Below are 18,637 nucleotides of genomic sequence, written 5' to 3' on the forward strand. Positions count from 1 at the left end.
CGGATAAAAAGGAGGCATTTAAAAAGCCAAACAAGCCGGGCCATTTAAAGAAAAATGACTAATGGCTGCGGTAATGAAAGGCAGCTCAGCTGGTTTCCTCCGCAGCAGAGCCTCCTAATAGAGGCAATAACTGCACCGCTGCCATCGCCCTCTTCTCTCACCATGACAAGAGCAAGTGTGAGGTGAAATTATGGTCTGACACATAAATGGCGGCGAGGGGCCTTCACAGGACCCCGACTTCTCCCAACAGACTCTCAGGAAAGTGAGGTTTGTCAAGCACACACACACACACACACACACAGTGATTTTCTCTGTGGACTTTGGTGTGGGAGAGTGAGTGGTTATTGATAGTGTTTTACTTCCTGCTCTGACGAGGTTCAGCTGATACTGTGATGTCATCAGACCGCCGGCCTGTGATTGGTCAGAGAGTGTCGTCACTGAAGAGTCACGAGCGCGACGTCAAAGCAACAATGTCCAAGTAAAATCTGCAACATTTAGCAAAGGAGTCTGACGACACCATCGTCACCACGTTCACTGGTGTTCACTTCAGTGACTGCCTGGTCCTCATGAGGTGTGTGTGTGTGTGTGTGTGTGTCTGTGTGTGTGTGTGTCTGTGTGTGTGTGTGTGTCAGAGGAGGCCAGAAGGGGAGACGAGGAAGAGAAAAAAAAAAAAGAAAGATCAACAATTCCGTCTCTTTTCAATCAGGGCGGTCAGAGCGTGTTTTCCCTCATTAATCATACATTAATATTCAGACAAACATTCAGACTATTTTTCTACCTTAGAAAAACACACACACACACACACACTCCATCTCTACCACACACGTCTTAAGTTGTCAAGCAGTTAAAAATAGCACAGCACACAGAGTGTGTGTGTGAATAGGTACTCACCTCTTACGCACACACACACTCATTCATAATAATAACAATAATGAACACAAGGAGGCCAATCACAATCTGAGAACAGGATTAATCTGTGTTAGGATTAGAGATGATACAACACTGAAAAGAAGAAGAAATTAAGTGAATAATGTTGAAATGTTCCGCTGCAAGAGGCCAAGTGTTATATAAAGACACACACACACACACACACACACACAAGTACGCGCAATTAAAATATTAATCGTACGCTAATAAATTCTATGTTAAAGTTTTAAGAAAATATTCATCAACATTCTCTGAATAAAAAGATTATTTTTCTGCACCAAAGACAACAGGAGCTGCAGGTGTGTGCGCAGGTGTGTGCGCAGGTGTGTGCGCAGGTGTGTGCTGCAGCCTCTTTGTTCCGCAGCCTGACTCCCTGATGGAGGCAGCAGTGCATCAGCAGCACAGTTTAACACTGAGATTAACATATCCTGAAGACGTGGTGAGGATTTTTCTGAGATTAGATCATTGTTTGTATTATTTGTCTTTGTGTCTCTCACTTATAGACAGTACATATATATATATATATATATATATATATATATATATATATATATATATATATGTATATATATATATACATATATATTATATACACTGAAATGTGTGTCAGTCTCTATAAAAACTCACCTCTCTCACGTGCATGTTCTCCAGCTGTGCCTCGGCCTCCTGCGCCGCCGCTGTGATGATGCCGCCAGCTCGCTGCCCATGACCCCTGTGCTGACCTTGACCATGACCATGACCTTGACCTTGACCCTGGAGCATCTCCAGCAGCCTCTGGATGCTCTGGTCGCGTGTGCCCAGCGTCTGCCGCTGAGAGTCGATCCTCTTCTCCATCTCCTCCATGGTCCTCCTCAGCAGCAGCAGCTCCGTGGCCTGACGCTCGTGCTCCGACTGCAGCCGCACGTAGTTCTCCTCCGACGGGACGAGAGGAGACGGCGAGGAGGAGAAGCCGTCACAGCCGGGAACCTGGCAGGGGCTGCGGGGACGCGGGGAGGCGGAGCCTGGCACTGCCACCACTGCAGGTGGAGCCGTGTGAGCGAGGCCGGGCCTGAGTCCAGACTGAAGCGTGCTGGCCGGGCTGAGTCTCTGCGAGGTCAGTGCGGTGCTGCGGCCGTAGCCCGGGCTGTGGATGATGACGTCGGCGTCCTGGTGCCTGCGCTCATAGGTGTTGGACGGACTGACTCTGGGACTGTGGCCCACGCCTCTGTGGTGGTCCTGGTCCATATGGAGGTCCAGGTAGGAGCCTGGGTGTCCCTGCTGCTGCTGCTGCTGCTGCTGTTGCTGTTGCTGCTGCTGCTGCTGCTGCTGCTGACGACCGTTCATGTCCCTGTGAGCTCTCAGCTCCTCCTGAAGCTCCTGCACCGTTAGCGGAAGCTGCTGCGACGACAGAGAAAGTTTTTTATTGAAATAAAAGCTCAGAAACACGTTGGTGGGAAATGTTTTGCGGCACAAAGACACAGACCTGGTTTCTTCTCAGGTCCTCGTGCTGCAGCAGGGAGACAAATAAAGACTTATTTAATAAAATGATCAACAGATTTTCTGTTATGGTTGAAAATATACATAGAATTTAAAGCTGTCGTGTGAAGCTCTGGCCACAAGAGGGCAGCATGTCTCCAGACCAGGCTGAAAAGAACAACTGAAACTTAGCTTCACTTTTATTTATGTTTTCATTTTTATTTATATACAGTGCTTATCAAATGCATTAGAGCACCACCTAGTGTAAGGTTTATGCCACAGCTGCTCTAAAGTAAAAAAAATTTATGTTTCTGTAATGCTTAATACAGAATTATAATAATTATTGTTATCCATGCATTTACAAATTCAGTTTTACAAAAAAACTACAGAAAAAGACGGAAACTTCATTATTTTTTTCATATATTATAACTTGATTTTGAAAACATTGTCGTCATCAATATTTTTCTACATTTTATGGACCAAACGAGTTCTCGATTAACGGAGAAAATAATCAACAGAAACTCAGAAAGACGTTAATATCTGATAATGAAACGATAAGGAAAGTTTTTAGGTGGAAAATTAAGTTTCACGTTTTATCGCTAAGAGAATTTTAAACATTCTGAAGCTTCAACGCAAGTTTCATTAAAGATAATATAAAGTTATAGATTATTGCCTGATCAGAGAAAACCTTAATTCTGTCAGATATTTTCACATTTCCTCCTCTGCTCGAGTCCAGAAGCTGCAGGAGGACGTAGAGGACACAGGATTTAGAATGAGGGAGGGAGGAGAGGGAGGAGAGGGAGGAGAGGGAGGAGCGCGGATAATCAATGTAACAAAGCAAACACACACACACACACACACACACACACAAACAGATGGCGAAGGGTCAGTCGTGGTCGTTGCTTCACAGTCCAGAGATAAGGTGACTTTCTTTATGCTAATGAGAAGAAAAAAAGTTCTCTCTTGTCAAAATGAATCTTCCCCAAATGTGGCAAAGGGCAAAAAAACAACATGACGAATAGAGAAGAAGAAAGAAACAGAGGAGAAAAGAAGATAAAGAAGAAACGGGGCAACAAAGTGACGGCTTAAGATAAGAAGTCTTCTTCTTCTTTTCCTTTCGGCTGCTCCCTTCAGCCATCTCTCTCACACCAACTAACTTCATGTCCTCTTTCACTACATCCATAAACCTTCTCTTTGGTCTTCCTCTGGACCTCCTGCCTGGCAGTTCCAACCCCAACATCCTTCTACTTATATACTCACTATCCCTCCTCTGTACATGACCATACCATCTCATGGCCTCTCTGACCTTATCTCCGAAACATCTAACATGTGCTGTTCCTCTGATTGACTCATTCCTGATCCTATCCATCTTCGTCACTCCCAAAGAGAACCTCAACATCTTCATCTCTGCTACCTCCAGCTCTGCTTCCTGTCTTTTGCTCAGTGCCACTGTCTCTAGACCATACAGCATCGCTGGTCTCACCACTGTCTTGTATATCTTTCCTTTCATTCTGGCTGATACTCTTTTATCACACATTACCCCTGACACTTTTCTCCACCCATTCCAACCAGCTTGAACACGTTTCTTCACCTCTTTTCCACAATCTCCACTGCTCTGGACTGTTGACCATAAATACTTCAAATCCTCCACCTTCTTTATCTCCACTCCCTGTAGCCTCATGGTTCCACTTGGGTTCCTCTCATTCACACACATATATTCTGTCTTGCTGAGACTAACCTTCATTCCTCTCCTTTCTAGAGCATATCTCCACCTCTGGAGCTTTTCCTCCACCTGGTCTCTGCTCTCACCACAGATCACAATGTCATCTGCAAACATCATAGTCCATGGAGATTCCTGTCTAACCTCATCTGTCAGTCTGTCCATCACCACCGCAAACAAGAAGGGACTCAGAGCCGAACCCTGATGTAGTCCCACCTCCACCTTGAACTTCTCTGTCACACCTACAGCACACCTCACCGCTGTCTCACAGGTGGCATACATGTCCTGCACCAGTCTAACATACTTCTCTGCCACTCCAGACTTCCTCATACAGTACCATAGATCCTCTCTCAGCACTCTGTCATAGGCTTTTTCCAGATCTACAAAGGCACAATGCAGCTCCCTCTGACCTTCTCTGTATTTGTCTACCAGCATTCTTAAAGCAAATACTGCATCTGTAGTACTCTTTCTAGGCATGAAACCATACTGTTGCTCACAAATGCTGACTTCTGCTCTCAGTCTAGTTTCCACTACTCTTTCCCTTAACTTCATTGTATGGCTCATCAACTGTATTCCTCTAGAGTTACTGCAATTCTGAACATCTCCCTTATTCTTCAATATTTCACGTTTTTTATACACTCATAAAAATATCTTTTTATAACTGCACAGAAAAATGATTTAAAAAGTCAAAAAGCGTTTAAAAAAGAGGTTTCAAACTGTCTCTCTGTCCACGTGACAGATGAACACTCTTGAATATCTTAATAATATGATCAATGCTTTAATTAAACAGCCTTTTCTGACTGGCTCACTCTCGCGCACCAAAGTCCAGAGAGAAAATCAGTGATTTCAGCTCACCGGGAAACAAGAGCTGCTGCTCTACTGGCGCCTCGTGTGGTGAGTTTGAGTCACATAAGTAAATCAAAATGAAGGATTTTAAAAGCCCAAGTCACCAAATAAATGATGGAAGCAGCAGTCGATCGAAAACTCCTGCACCATGTGAGACGCTAATCCACGGTTTTCTCAATGGACTTTGGCACACGGGAGGGAATGAGTTTCCTGTATGAAAAGTGGACATTTTATAAAATACAGTGTAAAATTTGCTTTTTCCTTAAGATTAGCCTTTTGTTAAGTGTTTTCTGACAGCACACACACACTGACTTTGTATAAAACACTAAATTATCACTTTAAAGCCCAAAGATTTTCAGTTTCAGGTGAAAAAGAATGTGTTTGCGTGAGTGTGTGTGTGTGTGTCACAGTGTCCACACGCTGCATGACAATGCGTGATGACTAAAGCTATAAATACAGATGCAGAGGAGGCTGCTTAGTTACAGGAGGAAGAAGTCACACGCACACAAGATTCAAGTTTTTACAGACGAAAGAAGTGAAGAGAGAGAGAGTGAGAGCAGCCTCACAGAGGGAGGCGTGAACGAGCGAGTCCACGACGTGAACGAGAGAGTCTCACGACGTGGACGAGAGAGTCTCACGACGTGGACGAGCGAGACTCACGTCATTTCACCAGTATTTCACTCCAGAGAAGCACTTTTGAGGTTATTTTTAAAGATTTCCCAGCACTTTGCATCTGTGGCAGAGTAATATAAATACAAATGTACTGAAAAACATTATTTTTATTGTTTCGATCAGATTAAAAGATTGTATGTTAGCCCAGTGTTTATTATTCATTTATACGCACAATTATTACAACTACAGTCAGTATTTAAAGCATTTTCAGGCACTTCAAACCTTTGAAATCCTTGAAAATGCCACATTAAAATCCAAGCATTTTCAAGGGTTTCAAGGATTTCAAGGACCCGTATAAAGCCTGGTGGTTAGGCAGATGGACGGTGTCTCAGACGTGCTGGTTCTGGTGTTGGTGCACCAGTCCCTTCATTCTAACATTTAGAAAGGAGCCACGTTCCCATGGAAACAGACGGCGCTGAGCTCTGCAAGGCAGAAAGCTTTCTATGCAACCTTGAAGACGCACTGATATCTCACTGTTAGACAAACTCAGGAAACCGAAGTTTGTAAACAGAGAAAATCAGATTTTACCATCACACACACACACACACACACACAGGAGTTGTTGATCCACTGCTGCCTCCATCACTAAGTTCACACATGTTATTTTTGTGACTTCAAAGTTTGACAAAAACTTGTCAGCCAAGGCGGCAGAGGACAAGCAGCTCCTGTTTCCCAGTGACTAAAACTGTGGATTTTCTCAATGGACTTTGGTGTGGGAGAGTAAGTGGTTTAAAAACCTCAGTTTCTCTTCAGAAAAGTCTGAAGGTGAAATAAAGAACTGTTCTAAACATTCACAAACAAACTGGCTGCCAAATAATGACCTGTTCTAAACATTCCCCCAAATAGTGAGCTGTTCTATACATCCATTAAAGAGACTGGCTGCCAAATAATGAGCTGTTCTAAACATTCACAAACAAACCGGATGCCAAATAATGAGCTGTTCTAAACATTCACAAACAAACTGACTGCCAAATAGTGAGCTGTTCTAAACATTCACAAACAAACTGACTGCCAAATAGTGAGCTGTTCTATACATCCATTAGAGAAACTGACTGCCAAATAATGAGCTATTCTAGACATCCACCAAGAAACTGACTGCCAAATAATGAGCTATTCTAGACATCCACGAAGAGAATGCTTGTAAAATATTCTGTTTTCAACTGTTGAATTTGCCAGATTCCTCACCTGCACATCCTCGTGGTTTGTTCTGTTGTGGTCCTTCAGAGCTGCCTTCCTCGCTCCATCTTCGCGCCTCGTCCCCTTCTCCCTCTTTATGTCCGGACACCAGAAGTTGACGCTGTTGGTGCCGGCGCCGGTCTTCCCGTCCCTACCTCCGTCCAGCTCCCTCCTCAGACTGTCATTCTCCCTCTGCAGCTCCCTCAGCTGACCCTGGAGATCGAATGTGGATGCCTCTCCCTGTCCAGCAGAGTCCAGCATCTGAATGTGTCTCCCGGGCTGCCGCCGCAGACTCGACGTCCTTGCTGACAGAAAGTTCTGGTCCCCGTAAGGATCTGGCGAGTGATGCAGCCCAGAGGAGGTGATGTTCGGGCTGCTGCCCATCATGGTTGAGCGGCCAGTGCAGGAGGAGCGTCGGGTGCTCCTGCCCAGGGTCATGGTGCCTCTGGGGAACCCGACAGAGGGTTCCAGGGAATCCCGCTCGCTCGGGTACATGGTTCCTGATGTAGCGTAGGCCGCACTCAGGGACTGGATGTTCTCCATGGACAGAGTTTTACCACCAGGAGCTGTGGCAGAACCATGAGCCACTCTTTTCCCCACAGGTTTGCTCTTTGAACCTGGCCGTGACACCAGCTGTGGACTCTCTGATGTTTTATTAGACACCGGAGCAGAAACGCCTCCCAACACTGATCCTGGTTCCAGCCCTGAGCGGCAGCCTGGTGTTGAGGCTGAAGCCTGTTTGCCTTTCACCTGCTTAGGAGACCTGGAGAAGCGTGAATGAGACGAGGTAGCGTCTGCATGGACGCTGCTTTTCGTGGCCGTGGACAGTTTGCTCTGCGGCGGCTTGGCTCTGATATTCAAAGGCATTTTTTTCGTTATATGGCAAAAAAAAATAATGAAATGGAAAGGGTTTAAAAAGTTTGGACTACAGGCCACATCTTAGTCTTCACCTGTCTATTCCTGACTGGGGTGAAGAGATTGCATGGTTTGAGCTTCAGTGCTGGACATCACGGATTCTAGAAGAGAAGAAGACAGATGAAAATTGAAAGATGTTTTACAGCCTGTTCGACAGGAAACTGACAGTTTTGTTGCTTCGTAAACCATATACATGGTCCACTGCTGTCTCACTGTATATGTGTACATATACAGTATATATATATATATATATATATATACACATACACAAACAAAACATGTATATGTTTGTCATTTATTTAAATCAAAAGAGAGGATTTCAAAAGACTTAAGTCACAAAATTCTGATTTGCAGTATATTCATCCATGAAGAGACTGAGTGCCAAATACTGAGCTGTTCTTAACATCCAACAACAACAACAGCCTGAGTGCCAAATAATGAGCCATTCATACATCCACCAAGAAACTGATGTATAGAATAGGTCAGAAGTGAAAGGGAGGCTCTGGCAACCACAGCTGCCATAAAATGTACTGTTCTTTCTTTTTTAATGCAGGAAGTGAAAGAGTGTAAAAGTGACTTTTCATGAAAACACTCACTGTAACCCAGGGACAGAGAGCGCAGACTTCATTTTCTACACCTTCTCTGGTCACACTTCATCAGTGTCTTTGGCTTCATCTAAAAATAGAAGATAAGAAAAATGGCTAAATTAAGGAGGAATGCATATTTTAAAGGGGTAGATCGAGGTTTTTCTGAAGAGTGGTTGAGTGGGAAAAAAAATCTATTTTAACACCAAAGTAACAAAATTACACATTTGAACTTATTCACGGAGACAACTTTCCCATATATCTACCAACAGACTGACTGCCAAATAGTGAGCCGATCTATCAATCAATCAAAGGACTGACTGCCAAACAGTGAGCCCTTCTATACATCCATTAAAGAGACTGGCTACCAAATAATAAGCTGTTCTATAAATCCACAAATTAATCAGCTATTCTCGACATTCAATGAGAGACTGCTTGCAAAATAATGAGCTGTTCTAAACATTCACAAACAAACTGACTGCAAAATAATGAACTGATTTTAGCTATCTGACAAAAGACTCACCTCAGAACAACAATACCACTCACTCACTCTTCCACACCAAAGTCCAGAGAGAAAATCAGTGATTTTAGCTTCACTTGAACACAGGAGCTGCTAGTCCTCTGCTGCCTCGTGTGGTCACTTTGTGTCACTGAGGTCAATCTGAACAAAGGATTTCAAACAATGAAGTGACAAAATAAAACATTTGTAGTGGATCAACAACTCCTGTGTGTGTGTGATGTTAAAATCACTGATTTTCTCTCTGGACTTTGGTGTGGGAGAGTGAGTGGTTTACAAACTTCAGATTCCAGCCAGAATAAGACGCTGTCTAACATTAAAATACAGTGGCAAACAGATTCTGAAGACATCGTAAACTTAAACCCAGCACATGTGAGTACAACCACACTTCGAAGATTACAATAATATGTATTTATTCCATTATAGTTTTAAGAATTCCTGTTTTAAAGTGTAAAAATGGTGATGTAATAATGAAAGTAGGCTAAAAGTCAAATATTTACTCAACACAGTTTGATGGAGCAGCAGACATGAGAGGCAAATCCAAATTATAATCCCTCCCTCTAATCCAAAAGGATTGGGCGCTGGGATCCGCTGAACAGCTGAGAGATTGGTTCAGTGTACATGTCAGTCACCATGTCACCCTCATCCATTCATCCATCACTGTTTCAAAGACAATGGATGCAGGTTTAAGTGGAACACACACACACACACGGTACTGTAATGGTGGAATCATAGATTATAAATAATCCGTCGGTGTAGAAATCATGAAGCAGAAAATAACAGCATTTATGAGAGAATTTCAAAATAAAAGTGACTGAGTTCTTACTTGTTACTTTGTGTCCAGCTGTTGCTCCGTGCATGTGTGTGGGAAACATCACGTCATATGATCCATGTGTGAAAACCCGGGTCACTGTTAAACTCCTCGCGTGCGTGGCTCCAGTGTGAGCGCGCGCAGACACTGGATGAAACTCCACAACTACAGACAACGGCAGCGGCGGCATGATGAAGGATTAGTTTCCCCTTCTCATCTTCATCATCATCATCATCATCATCACGGGCGCGCACATGAGTGAGAGCCGCTGTGTTACGTAATAATTAATCTGCCGCACAGAGAGAGCGAGAGAGAGGGAGAGAGCACACTTTCATTTTGTTTAAAAAGATGCTCAGTGACGATGATGATAAAGGTGTGGATGAACTCACACCTCCTCTTCCTCTGCGCAGCCTCATCATCATCATCATGACCTATCCTGACAAACAGGAACCGCTCCCAAGCTGGAGGACTGCCTGGCGCTGGCACGTGCGCGCGACCTCAAACTGTGGCGTTTTTTGTTTTTTTTGAATATACACCTACACTAACCATAACCACATTATTCTAGCAACTTTATAGACGTTAGCCAAAGTTGCTAACAATAGCAAAATAGTTAGCTAGCGTTACCAATGTTAGCTATTGATTAGCATGATTTTTCGCGAAAGTTGAAAAATGTCATCATCCACAATCTTTGTTTATGATAAAATGATTTGTACGTGGTTTAGGGTTTTTGGCAAAACTGTTAACCGTGTCAAAATGAGCCAGCGTTAGCAAAGCAGCATTGATTCTTTGAAATTGTTATATGGTAGTTTGGACGGATGATAGCATTAAGTTTTGGTAATGTTAGCGACCTCGCTTATGGCTGCAATGTTTATGTTTGTGGCAGCGGACAATAATTTTGTAGTTTAGGGTGGCAGAGTCGCTGCTGCTTGCAGATGTTCAAAAATAGGTGAGCTAAATTGCGTTATAGCCAACATTAGCAACATCAATGCTGGCAAATGTTGCTAATGCTAGCAAAGTTGCTAACAATAACGAGGTGAATGCTATACGTTTAATAACATTAGCAAATGTGATGGATAGGGTTAAGGTTCGGTTTGTTAGCAGATTAAAATGATAATTGTATGCAGGTTTGGACAGAAGATAGCATCAAGTTTCGGTAATGTTAGCAACTTTGCTAATGGCGGCGATGTTTGTAAAGGTGGCAGCGTACAGTGATATCTATATGATCTTACACGTCATCTTTGTTGATGATAAAATGATCAACCACCGGGGTTAAGTGGTACATGGTTAAGTTTGGCAAAGTTGCTAACATTATCAATTTTAGACAGCACTGCTAGTGTTAGCAATGGCATCAATTTTTGGTAATGTTAGCAACTTTGCTAACAGTACAATGATATCAATATGATTTTAGAGGTCATCTTTGTTGATGATAAAATTATTTCTACGTGGTTTAGTTTGTTCAACGTTAGCAATTTTGCATTTGCAAATGTAAGCAAAGTTGAACATTAGCAAAATTGCTAGCATAGCTGTGACACGCACTCTGAGCAAAAACAATACTTAATCATAATTAGCTGTGGGGGTTTTTCCCTGTGCCCGGGAAATGGCAGCCTTCTGTGGACAGATGAAAGGGGAACAGGAAGTGTTCACTTCACCCAAAGAAGAAGAAGCTCCGTGAAACTTCACAACTTTCTAAAGTTCACACACGATCATGAGACTCACGGTGACGCTGCAGTCTGTGGATTCATCATGTGCTCATACATATTCATGATTTCACAGACAGATGAGGAACAGAAAGTGTTGATATTTTTAAACAGAAATGTATTTTTCTAACTAAATCAGAAATAGAAAGAATTGGATCGAAAGTCCAGTTTTTATTTATAGAGATATTTACATACAAAACACACATTTTTCTTTAAGAAATCACAGTTCATGGAGAAATGTTTTTCTTCTACTTTGTAAAAATAAAAGGTGTCCATGTTTGTGGACACATGGTCTAGTTCAGATTAATAGTATTTGTGGCAGAATTAGGATTACAATATTGGTTTTAGGCTTTTTATGAATTAAATGCTTTGATATTATCATTGATATAGTAGAATGAATATTTATACACACGTCACATTGTATGTGTGTAAATCTGTAGGTTTTACACACACACAAACTGTGAACATATACGAAGGTGCATACATGTATACATACACACATTTAAAAATACACTCACATACTACAGTTAACCAGCTAGCGTAGATAGATGGCTAGTTAACTAGTTATCATAGACAGGTGGTTATAGCTAACTACTTATGCTGGCTAATTAATAATTATAACTAGTAAGCATAGATGGATGGCTAGTTAAGTGGTCTTCAAAGACAAGTGGCCATCTAACTAGCTGGCGATAGTTAACCAGCTAGCATAGATTGATGGCTAGTTAACTGGTGTGTGTGTAAGTGAATGAAACAAAAGTAAATTAGTAGTTTTAGTCTGGCTTTTATGTCATCTTTTCATTTTCATTATTTTTAAAACAAATTTGATCATTAAACACTTGAATGGAGGCAGCTGATGAGGTCAACCACATGTGACCTGTAAGACATAATCAGCTTTCAGTTCCTCCCCACAGCAAACCTTAGAGAAGTGAACGTACAAACAGAGCAGGTGCCAGCACGCATGTAACGTTACCATTATACACCTGAATCTTCTTCATGGATCGTATTAAAATGTATGAACGACGGCATAAAATCTCACCAAGTTTATTAAACCGTATATTAAATATTAAACATGTCATCTGTCCTACAACTCCATAGAACTTTCTGCATAAACTGACTAAAAGTGTACAAATGAAGAAGCTGGGTTCAAAATATAAAGAATCCATGATAAGGTTAAATTTTAAAAAGCACCGTAAACATGAATCAAAGTAAGAACAATATTGAAACAAAATAAGAAAACATGAAAAAGTCAAAATAAATAATTCAGTTAAAGGTCTGTGAACCTGGCGGCTTAATTAAATAATCAAACCAAAGAAACGAGCCACTCATAAATTATATGAGGAAATAAAACACAGATAAGAATCCAAAAGTCCAGAACTAAAAAAGGGATGAAATAAAAATAGATGGAACAATAAAAATTAAAATGACTAATTTTGACAACAAAATTGTTATTTAAAATTACATTTTGGTTTTCATTTTTGTAATAAAAAAAGGTTTTATACCTGTTTCTAAATGGAAATCATGTTTCCCCATTTTTGATTATTTAAATGTATGAAGAATTTGTTACCAGCCAAGTAAACAGCTCTTCATTCTCATGTGTGCGTCATGTCAAGGTTCACCTCGGTCATATGAAACTCTCGCTCATGTTATGGTCGTATAACTTCAGGTTATCGGACGACAGCACCGTCCTCATCCTGTTCCAGAAAAGGGGTTGTGCCCGTGGGTTCCTGGGCCACGTCAACACGGACTTCCTGCACAGCCTCTTCCTCAGCTGGAGGTACTTGAGTTTGGGAAACATCTCGCTCAGCAGAACCAGCACCACTGTGTCCACCTGGCGAGATCACATGACATGTGTGGTGAAACCATGGCAACAAAGCTACAATCGAGCTGAACGATTCGGGGGGGAAATCTGTAATTGATGCATTTCAAATCTGTGACTTTATGAGTCAGTGGATTATTGTTGTTTTAAGCAGACGAAACTCAATAACATGTTGTGATCAAGCTCCTCCCACTAGTTAGTTAGTTTGCTAGCTTTTATAGATTGATAGACGCCAGTTAGCTGGCTAGTTTATAGACAGAGATAATTTGATGCTATGAAAATCCCTGTTCTGCACCAGCTTCATTTGCGCCCAGTCTCCTTCCACATCAAATTCAAAATCCTTTCAAAGTCATCCATAACCTCACCCCTCCATACCAGCCACCCCCTCCCTCCCATTCCCTCAAATCCTCCCCTTTTCTCTATCTTTCTGTCCAATCAGCCGCCCTGTGCCCCCCCTCTCTACCACCTGACCTCAGAAATATTGAATTTCTCTTTTAATTTTCTTCTGTTTTTAATCTTAGGAATAGATCCTTTTTTTTTCCATGCTTATCGCTTGCTGTTTTTTGGTGTACAATGACCTTGAGAGGTCTGAAAGGCACCTTTGAAATAAAAAACAATTATTATTTTATTATTGTTAATATTAAAAGTCTGTGTTACCTTTTCATCCAGAAGTCGCTGCTGAACCATGAAGAAAGCCTGACGGATCAGACCATTCACCGTCTCCCCCACGCTGGACAGCACAAACACCGTCTTCACACTCTTGTTAACGGCATTGTGAAGATTCTCGATACATGAAAGTCCAGGGATCCAGTCCCTCTCTTCCAAACACAGACTAAATCTCCTGTGGCCACAGTTCTCCAGATTGACAGTTAATTCGTTGTAAACCCAATCGCTCACCGCCTTGTTCGTGGTGTCGAACACAACAAATGCGTCGTAGTGATTGTGTGAGTCGGTGCCAGCCAACTGGGAATAACCTTTATGTCCTGCCCACAGCAGCTGTAAGCAGTACCACATGTCCCAGCCGTACAGATGCTTCAGCAGAGGCAGAGCAGTGAACATCACAGTTAAGAAGGAACACACCACAAAAGCTATGCCGCCGTCCTGACAGGAGCGCTGGTCTACAGATAAGATGCTCTTGCCTTGTTGGGACTCTGGGAACTCACAGTGAATGTGAGTGGTGAGATAAGGAATCTTTATCGAGGTAGTGCCCAAAAAGTCTGCAAACCAAGAAGTACCGCAATCGCATTTGAAGGGGTTGGCATGAAGGGTGAGTTCTCTGAGGGCGCTGCCGTTTTTGAAAGGAGCTGGGAGATACTGACGGTCCAACTCTTTGATCTGGTTGTGGCTGAGGTAGAGATACTGCAGGGATTTTGCCCTACTCAAGAACTCTTCAGGGATGTAGGAGATGCGATTGAAACTGAGATCCAAAAGAATAAAATTGGCTCCGAAATCTACGACTTCTTTGGGCAAATAAGAGAGAAAATTGCTGCTGAGGTCCAGGTAGCACAAACTGCTGAGCGCCGAGATGTTCTGCCATGGAAAATATTTGAGCATGTTGTCGCTGATCCTGAGGGCCTTGATGCTTCCTGGAAAGTTGCACAGCACTTTTGGTGAGATGGAGATCAGATCGTTGTCAGAGATGTCCAGGTATGTGAGGTTTGTCAGGTTTTGGAAGAAATGGGTGTATATGGTGTGATCAGATTCCCACATGATGTCCAGGTGATTGCCGTTGAAGTAGAGGTACCTCACAGAGTTGCTGCTCAGCCTTCGATCAATTCTCATCCCAATGTCATTATTTGCCAGGCTTAGGACTTCCAAGTTGGGCAGCTTTTGAAGGAACCCAAAATGGTGGCCCATACCCCTCATTTTGAAGTGGAAATTATTGTTACTAATGTCTAACACCTTTAAAGTCCTGTTCAGCTCACTGAATGCATCGACATGATAAAGATCAAGTCTGTTGTACGACATATTGAGAAAAACTAAATGTTTCATGCTGCTAAACTGCCCGTACCTCAACGTCTCGCTCATGTAGTTGAAGGAAAGGTCAAGACAAACGGCCTTCTCCATGCCGACAAACACATTTTTGTTAAGGGATATAATTTCATTTTGCGAAAGGTCAAATGTTAATTTTCGGTGGCAGAAATGAGTTCTAAAGTCCCATGGTGATGGAAATTGCGAACCACAGTTCTGGAAAGTTTCCAGCACATTTGATCGGTCGGGATCCCAGATCTCATTTCCAGCCGCGACTTCCCGATCTCTTACGACGACGCGTTGCTCGTGGAATTCGTGCACATACATGTCCTGATTGGAGGAGCTTTTCTGTGCCACAATCTCCGTCAGAGGCGACGGAGCTGAGCTGCAAGGAAGGAAAGCGAGCATGTTTTGGGAGATGTCGATGTCAATGAGAGACGGTAATGTTGTCAGAGCTGACAAGTCACACTGATTGATGAAGTTCATCCTCAGTTCAAGTTTTGTTAGATTTTGGAGTTTGGACAGGACTCCAAAGCTCTGATGCGAAAGCTTGTGGAAGAAGTTCCCACTCAGGAGGAGATACTGTAGACCGGATATATCACCAATATGTGGGGACAGAAGCAGTTCAGAAAATGTCTTCAGGGGTTGATAGTTGTAGATTAGGCTAATCCAGGTTAGGCCCTTCAACTCCTTGAAAAAGGTGCCATTTTGTATCACATATGCCAGAAGGTTGTCAGAGAGGTCCAACCTCTTTAACCTCGTCAAAGGTCTGAAAAGACCTTCTGGAAATGTTGTCAGGGAGTTGCCCCTGAGGCTTAAATAGGTGATGGAGCTGTTCTCGGCATACAGTGAGTTTGAGGAAAGATTTAGCGGGTGATTTTTAGGGCAAGGAAAACAGGGCCTGGCCGCATGGTCACAACGCTGGCAGTTCCACTCCAAATTCAAATACCTGAGCTTAGTCAAGTTAGCGAATGCTCCGTCTAAGATCTCTGGGATTGTGTTCTCTTTAAAATCCAAACTCTCCAGAGACGGTGGGAGTCCTTTAGGGATAGCTGTCAAGTTATTGTAGCCCAATGTGAGGTTTTTGAGTTTAGGGAGCCCTCTGAAAACTGTCTCACTGATGTAAAAGGAGCAGTTACAAGGATTTGCATAAAAGCAGTTTCCGCTGAGGAAGAGCTCTTCCAGATTTGAAGTGTTCAAAGATCCGGTAATTTGGAAGATGTGGTTGTTCCGGAGATCAAGGACCTTCAGGGTTTTAGGTAACCAGGGTATAAAGGTGAGGCTATTGCCAGACAAGTACAGATGTTTGAGGTTAAGGCCCTTGAAGGCAGTGGATTGGATGTCCATTTTGCATCTGCCGTCTTTCATTCGACCCGGTGGACAATTGTCCATTATTTTCAGAGTGTGGAGGTTTGGGACACGTGCCAAAGAATGCTGGTCCACTTTCAGTACCTTTGTTCTACTCAAATCAAGTGACTCCACAGTGCTGGACTCGAAGGGGATGTTCCTGAGCGGTCGATCACTGCAGTCCACCGTGGTGCCGTTCTCATCAGTGTCACATGGGAAGAACTTGAAGTTTAAAGTCCTAACCACAGGAAGAATGTGACTGATGATGAGGATACTTCTCCAAAGAGCCTGAGACAAAACAAGAAACCAGAAGAACTTGTTAATGGTTCAAAAACACAAAAATGTTTGATCTTCACTGAGAACAAGAGGACACAAGGAAAAGAAGATTTTAGCCACATAACAAAATCTGTTTTCCACTTTCTCTCACCGTTAGACTTTTCAAAGCTTCTGTCGCTTTGTAAACCGCTCACTGTCCACACTAAAGCCCATTGAGAAAATCAGTGATTTTACACCACACTGTGTGCATCTGTTACCTCTGTGGTCAAATTCAGATGTTAGTTTTGTTTTAAATTCATGTTCAGATTTACCTCATTGACACAAACTCACCAAAGGTGGTCGAGCAGCAGCTTAAAAAACACCAGTTTTCTAAATGGACTTTCGTGCAGAAGATTGAGCGACAGAAACACCAATTTCCTGTTGCAGTCGTCAAAAACTAGCACGAAATGTGCAAACATACAAGACATCATAGACTTAGCTGGGCATATACACCGGCAGCCATGTCTTCACTGAGACCTCTGTCTGAGATGTGGGTTCACACTGATGACTTTATTGATGCATCTCTGACAGAAAACATCACATGATTTTTGTTTACTCAAAACGGACAGAAAGAGAGAATCTGTGCGAATGTCAAACTTCTGACTTTTATCTCAGAATCCTGAGATTGAAGATCAAAGACTGTTGAGGGTAAAAAAAAGTAATAAGAATTCTGAAATCTGTGCCCCCCACACCAGAATTCTTGTTTCCAATTTTTTTTAATCCTCTTGTGCAGTTTTAAAAGTCTGCAAAGCAAACCAAGTATAAAGTATTATGATTTTAGACACAATTGAACACAGCTCTACAGATGTGTTTCAGTCAGCGTCAGGGTTAAATAAATCAGATTTCACTTCAGTAACTCTTAACACAAAACGATAATGATGTCAAACTCAGTGCAGTGGAGGATTAATCAGCCTTGACAATGGACCAAAGAATCACTGCAAAATCCAGAAGAAACCATAGGCGTGGGGATCACCAGCACCGTTACCAACCCATGTAGACTGTGCCTCTTTTTTCCATTTAACAACAGTGTAACCAGAACAACGACGCTGTCATGTCACTTACCATTGCATGCAGATGATTTGATTTGTAACGAGGAGGCAGACGAGGCAGCCTTCAGTCCAGGTGCAAACCGGAGACGATCTGCACGTCTGTGCAGCGATGAGAAGCAGGATGTATTCATGCAGAAGTGAAAGCTTGAGGTGAATATATGGCAAGAGTACAAATCATGTGTAACCAGTGGAATTCATGCTTTGGTGCAAACACGGACTCCAGTGATGGCAATGAAATTAACTCATTCAGCAGTTTTAGAAAACGGTAGAAAAAGATTCTGTAAAGGAGTCAAACTTTTACTCACCGTGTTGCCGTCACAGCACCACAGACACAAATACAGCAGCACAACACACTCTTTTATTCCCAACATGGAAATAATGTAGATGTTTAGTGTTGCAGTTCCTTTGCAGGAGAGTTCTCACAAAGTTGTGGATAATCTCATAACTCAAAAACAGAAAATCACACATTCATAAAACATTTCTTTTCTATCTTATTTTAACTCATCCATCATGTTATTAACCCTTATCTTCAAGGCTTGAAAGGGGACAAAGTGATTTTAGTCACAATGAAAGGCTCATTTAATAAAGATAAAAGCACCTGCTTGATTCTGTGAAATCTAAAGAACATATTTTCTGCTTTTGTTCCACTTGCTCTCGCTGCACCAAACTCCACAAGGACTCACAGGGACAGAGGAGCCGCTTGTTTGGTGAGTTTTATCACTGAGGTAAATATAAATAAAGGTTTTTATTTGACAGAGTACAAGAAAAAAACACATTTACACTTAGTGATGGAGGCAGCAGCTGACTTTGGTGTGGGAG

General features: G+C 42.4%; 2 protein-coding genes across 2 annotated transcripts in view; both read right to left on the bottom strand.

Moving 5' to 3' along the window:
• LOC131468358 (ERC protein 2-like) overlaps window positions 1–9,816 on the bottom strand; it is a 194,558-nt gene extending 184,742 nt beyond the window's left edge. The window contains exons 1-5 of the mRNA XM_058642483.1: window positions 9,639–9,816; window positions 8,308–8,386; window positions 6,806–7,812; window positions 2,390–2,413; window positions 1,555–2,304 (exon numbers count right to left, since the gene is read on the bottom strand). Coding sequence (XP_058498466.1) covers window positions 1,555–2,304; window positions 2,390–2,413; window positions 6,806–7,663 — 1,632 coding nt within the window. The 5' untranslated portion in view covers window positions 7,664–7,812; window positions 8,308–8,386; window positions 9,639–9,816. The remainder of the gene's footprint in view (window positions 1–1,554; window positions 2,305–2,389; window positions 2,414–6,805; window positions 7,813–8,307; window positions 8,387–9,638) is intronic.
• Window positions 9,817–12,085: 2,269 nt separating this feature from the next.
• tlr9 (toll-like receptor 9) lies at window positions 12,086–18,599 on the bottom strand. Its single transcript, XM_058642474.1, has 3 exons — window positions 17,832–18,599; window positions 13,794–16,742; window positions 12,086–13,148 (listed from the first exon to the last, which is right to left on the bottom strand). The coding sequence occupies exons 1-3, from the start codon at window positions 17,832–17,834 to the stop codon at window positions 12,942–12,944; spliced, it is 3,159 nt and encodes a 1,052-aa protein (XP_058498457.1). The 5' UTR covers window positions 17,835–18,599; the 3' UTR covers window positions 12,086–12,941.
• Window positions 18,600–18,637: the final 38 nt, after the last annotated feature.

Source organism: Solea solea, chromosome 11 (assembly GCF_958295425.1).
Source record: "Solea solea chromosome 11, fSolSol10.1, whole genome shotgun sequence".
NCBI classification, from domain to species: domain Eukaryota; kingdom Metazoa; phylum Chordata; class Actinopteri; order Pleuronectiformes; family Soleidae; genus Solea; species Solea solea.

Excerpts from the sequence above, each read along its gene's own strand:
- tlr9 (XM_058642474.1), bottom strand. Across the intron at positions 13,149-13,793 it reads AGCGACTTCTGGATGAAAAG|GTGGACACAGTGGTGCTGGT; the intron begins GTAACACAGACT and ends TGATCTCGCCAG.